At 38.8% G+C, this 5,580-nt stretch overlaps 1 protein-coding gene across 1 annotated transcript; it reads left to right on the forward strand.

Annotated features, from left to right (window-relative positions):
- Positions 1-855: 855 nt before the first annotated feature.
- RAB39A (RAB39A, member RAS oncogene family) lies at positions 856-1,282 on the forward strand (the record flags this gene model as incomplete). Its single annotated transcript, XM_010154672.1, has 1 exon — positions 856-1,282. A coding segment is annotated over one exon (427 nt), but the record flags the coding sequence as incomplete, so codon positions are not given.
- Between the last annotated feature and the right edge of the window lie 4,298 nt (positions 1,283-5,580).

The following is a 5,580-nucleotide window of genomic DNA, read 5'->3' on the forward strand; positions in this document are numbered from 1 at the left end:
GCCCCTCTTCCCTCCAGGGCTTCATGCCATGGAACTTGGCCAATCAGCTGCCTGAAGAGGCCGAAGTCTGCTCTCCTGAAGTCCAGGGTAGCGAGCTTGCTGCACACCCTCCTTGCCTCCATAAGGATCTCAAACTCCACCATTTCATGGTCGCTGCAGCCAAGGCTGCCCTTGAGCTTCACATTTCCCACCAGCTCCTCCCTGTTGGTGAGGACAAGGTCCAGCATGGCACCCCTCCTCGTCAGCTCCTCTATCACTTGGAGCAGGAAGTTGTCATCGACACATTCCAGGAACCTCCTGGCTTTCTTGTGCCTTGCTGTGTTGTCCCTCCAACAGATATCGGGGTGGTTGAAGTCCACCATGAGGACCAGGGTATGTGAACGTGAGGCTGTTGTTATCTGTCTGTAGAGGGCCTCATCCACTCACTCCTCCTGGCCCAATGGCCTATAGCAAACTCCTACTACCATATCCCCTCTTCCTGCCCTCCCTTTAATCCTGATCCATCAGCTCTCGGTCAGCTCCTCATCCATCCCCAGGTGGAGTTCCATACACTCCAGCTTGTCTCTGACATAGAGAGCAACATCCCCTCTTCATGTCCCCTGCCTGTCCTTCCTACAGAGCCTGTATGAAAGGAAAAGCCTGTATGAAGCCTGAATGAAAGGGAAACATTAAAAAGGAACATATTTGTGTATAGAAGGTAAATTACTAAATTCCAACTAGTTTTAAAAAAGCAAAGATATTTCAAACTTAATACTTATAGTAGATAAAAACACATTGCCACATGGAAAAGGAATCTATTTGTGAATGAAGTGAAAATGTATTTTGATTTTCCTTTTTCTTTCTTTTCCTTCACAGATCAATAACACGCTCTTATTATCGCAATTCTGTGGGTGGCTTACTAGTGTTCGACATCACGAATCGCCGATCTTTTGAACACGTGAAAGACTGGCTAGAAGAAGCAAAAATGCACGTACAGCCCTTTCAGATTGTGTTCCTGTTAGTAGGACATAAATGTGACCTAGTGTCACAGCGTGAGGTTACAAGAGAAGAAGCCGAAAAACTGTCATCTGACTGTGGTATGAAATATATAGAAACTTCAGCGAAAGATGCCACGAATGTTGAAGAGTCCTTTACCATTCTTACCCGAGACATCTATGAACTTGTAAAAAAGGGAGAAATCTCAATACAAGATGGATGGGAAGGTGTGAAGAGCGGCTTTGTTCCAAATGTTGTACATTCGTCAGAAGAGGCTGTAAAGCCCAGAAGACAGTGCATCTGCTGAATGTGTAGCATGCCAAAGAGCACATCGGGTGTTCGGAAGATGATGCCAACCTAAATAACAGAATAATAATTTTGAAACACTATTAGATCATGACATAGCTGAATCACAGGACGGTAATTTGTTTTTGTATCCTTCTGTCTAGGTCATAACTTCATAAAACTTTAAGTGCTTTTTTTCTTTTAGAGTACAATCACTTTGTGTGGTCTTCAGGAAAAGAAATTCTATATTGCTAAAGGAAAAACTAATTCAGTACTAAGACAATGAGAAAGCGCAATAATCATGGTGACGACATCCTCACTTGGGATCCGTATTTTGAATACTGTTTAAAATCAAGGCTTGTTAGGTGAGGATCAGATGAGCTCATTACTTTTGTCCATTCTGCCTTAGTTGTGGACAAGAAAATATTATACCTTATACTTTTTTAATGTGATTCTTCACTCAAGTGCAGGGTTGCTAAAGGCCGTTAAAGTTTAGAATGCTGTAGAATTTCATAATAAGGATAACTCTAAAGAAAGCAAGCTGGAAGATTGCTCCAATAGCAAACACTTTTGATATGACTATGAATACAAGCCTTACTAAAGAAAAAGAATGTTTTAGAAAAGAAGATTTATTTGTATATGAAAACGGAGAATAGAAGCAATGAAATTTATTATTCAATATTTTCTGAATTGCCAATGAAACTAAATGTAACATCACATATGATCCAGCTGTTATTTGACTTGTATACAAAACAGATTTCCAAAACACTGGAGTTACGTTTTGGATGCGTAGGGAATTATGTTAATGTACACAAATTCCATATTAGCTTTAAAAAATAAATCTACTTCTAACTAGAAGTACAAATAAGTTTAAAAGTGCTGCAACCCATGGGGACCTAGGCCTTAAATTTGAATAGAGCAAGGATTGTTTTATTCTCAGCCAGCAACTGTTCAACTGTTGTCTAAGAAATGAAGGTTTTTCAAACCAAAACTGTTTATGAATAGAGTGTTTGGAGAGGAGAGAATTTCTAAAATAATGCTTGACTACAGACAGCAAAGTTGGAGAACCCCTGTTCTAAGAAAGCAACACATAATAGCTTTTAATAACAATAATAATAAGAGAAATCTATGATCATGTAGCATTTTACTGAGCTTGAGGTCATCTTCCTACTCCTCTGAATATAACACACACTAGCTTTATGCAAACTATGCCCTATATGTCTAGCACTTAAATACCAAATAAGTCTACTTCTATTTTATTGTAGTAGTGTAACAAGATGCCTCGATCTCCAGAACTGATAAGCATCGACAGTTTATCTGGGTGTACTCATAACTGCTGAACATCAAGCCAGTTATCTTCATATAGAGGTGTGTTACCGTGTTACAATTCTCCATTTTCAAGACCAGGCAACTATCTAATCTAACTTTTTTCTTCAACAAACATATAATTGGTTTTCCCTCAGGTTACTTTTAGGTCCTTTTACAAACCTTTTGTAAATATTCTGTAGTATAGAGACCGGTTGTTTGGTTACAATTATTTTACTCATTTAGGGCCACTAAAATTACTGACTTCAAAGGGAACCGAAAGGTTAATTTTTCAATAGCCTGAGTCTCACTTGCACTGAGGCACAGTTACACTGTCATAGAAGGATACAGAGGCCTTAATATAAACAGGAATCAGCCTTAATTCATTAGCAATTAAAACAGTTAGTTAATTCTAGTCTCAGCATGCCACAAAGTAATTGCTGTGAGCCTGATTCTTTATTAAACTACATGTACTAATTGTTTACACCAAATCAATTTTGATTTGAGGGCATTTTAGGCCCGCTTTACAAAAGTAAACATGACTACAGATGCCAAAAGGTCGCTCAGAATCAGGCTGTGTGCATTTGACACTGATTCCCCTCTGATACTAGGGCCATGTTGTGTACCTCAGAAGATCTCTTAGTTGTTTAAGAGGACAGAATGAGCCAACGAAGAAATCGGTGGCTGGGGAGTCAACAGACCCAAAGTCTACCACCACTGGTTCACTGTGTGTTTCTGAGCAAGGCATTTAGGTTTTCTGTGCCTCACCTTCTGTATCTCGAAAAGAGAGATGATCGTTCTTCCTTGAATTCACAAAGACTGCTGAGACCCAGTCTGACTGTACGATTTTCAGTCTGGACTCTTTTCTCTGTGTGCTACCTGTTGTAGTGTTTAGCACCATGGGATGTGGATACTGGTTTCTTCTGCCATACCAAAAAAAAATAATAAAAAAAAATATTAAAACAGCTTTATAAGTACCAGGTATTGCTATTACTATGAGCCTACATTTCATGACATGTTTCATTACTTTCAGGTTAAAATCTTTTATCTTAAACTTTTCTTCCTGAATACCCTTGAGCCAATGAGCTTTTCATTCTGTATGAAAAAATGGGGAGGAAAGGACTGACAGAAGCGGGGAGTGGAGGGGAGGTATGTACAGAGAAACAATCATCAGAACAGAGCCTTAATGATCTCTTTTGTCAGAGTTGTACCTGTACTGTCACATTTATTACACTGGGAATAGAGCTTTTAACCAGATTTGACTGTGTAAGGAACTGGTATTGTTAATGCAACTAGAAGAAAAGTTCACTGCATTTTAAAGTACTGTGCACAGAGTTGTCTTATTTGTAATTCCTAAAAATGTCGATTAACATGTACATTCAAACATTGTCTATCTTGGTGATATATTAAACCACTACTGTACCTTCTCACTACACACTTGCAGTTAATAGAAGTGTCTTACAAGTAGATTATTTGCTGAAATACATAATTTTGTTTCCAGATGCTTTACAGTACTGCAACAGCTTGAATAGGCTGTAGAATGGATTATAGTTCAGTTCAGTGCATGTATATCCTTTCTTCCCCGAAGTAAGAAGAAATATTGATAACAGAATGAAATTTCCAGAAATTAGAAAAATCTCATTTAGCAGCCAAATGAATAAGTAGAAGATATTTATTAAGAAAGCACCATAACTTTGCAAATTAAAGTTTGGTAAATCCCAGTTAGGAAAAGGAAAACCTTGTGAAATAGCAAACAGTTCATATTGGATTCACAGGCCTGGCAAATGAAAGGATATAAAGTATTGTTTGGGACTCCTGAAATGTTTAAACTTTCATTGGTTTTATTTTAAGTTTGATAAAGAAGACTAAATATCCTCCTCTACTCATTTAAGTATCTTACACATGAATTCTTCAGATATTTCAGCTTGCTTATAATTGCATCTGTCCCGTGTAAAAAGCAGAACCTAGCCACACAGCCTAGGCATCAACCATGGGAAAAGAATTTGAGGTAGCCTATGTTCATACCATGCATTTGTGCCTTTGGTATGGACTAGACTTACCAATCTAACTTCAAGCTGGTGGCTGTCCTGTGCTCACAGAAAATAATACAGGCTTGACCGAGATCCCAAGCACGCTGCAGCTGCTCGGTGCTGAGTTACTGGGACTCAACCTTCCTAACTTAAAGCAAAGATAGGTGGATGCACCATGCTCACTGATAATTCAGTGACAGTGTTTCAGCTCCCTTATAGAATATCACTGCCCTCTTTTTACATAATTAACATCCAGGGAGAGCGCTTTTCCCCCAGCTGTAGACCCAGCACATGACATCGGGTCCTCCAAGTGTCTATCCTTGCCTTTCGCCGGAGCTGGCACAGCAGTCTCAGCAGCCTTTATTCAGCCAAGGTGAGAAAAGAGGGGGCTGAGGGTTTATTCTCTACATGGGCCTAGAACAGTAGCACAAACATGCTGAGCTGTTGAAGAAATCATTAAGTACCAAGTCACAATTGTCAACAGCAAACATTTGCATTGCTCATTTCTGAGTCTAAAGACAATCTTTTAAATAACTGAATGAAATTAAAAATCTAAAAGAGGAATTTGTAAAATACAAATCTCTCTGAAAAGCCTAATGGATAGACTGCACAACAAAATAAAGAAATTCTAAAAAAAGAAAAGAAAACGTTCCAAGCATTTGTGTAATGATCCTTTGCTCTAGTGCTTGACTGTATGTGGTAGCACCTACGATGCCTAGGTTTCTTAAGGATAACAATGGTATTACTGAATACATTTAAAACCAGACAAATTCAACCAAAAATTCATCTGCCTGATCCTCAGAGAAAGAAAATGTCTGTATCTCAGGAGTGCATGTATATTTACTTCCCAGCTCATTTCTAGTAGTAATTCCATGTCTGGGTTTAGTGCTACTGTTCATGAGGCTCTCCTCTGAAAACCGACCACCTATGTATGCTATCATTTTACTCAGACCAGTAAATTTCCTCTTCTGCGAAGTGAATACAG

The sequence above is a fragment of the Eurypyga helias genome, unplaced genomic scaffold, assembly GCF_000690775.1.
Source record: "Eurypyga helias isolate BGI_N326 unplaced genomic scaffold, ASM69077v1 scaffold1877, whole genome shotgun sequence".
NCBI classification, from domain to species: Eukaryota; Metazoa; Chordata; class Aves; order Eurypygiformes; family Eurypygidae; genus Eurypyga; species Eurypyga helias.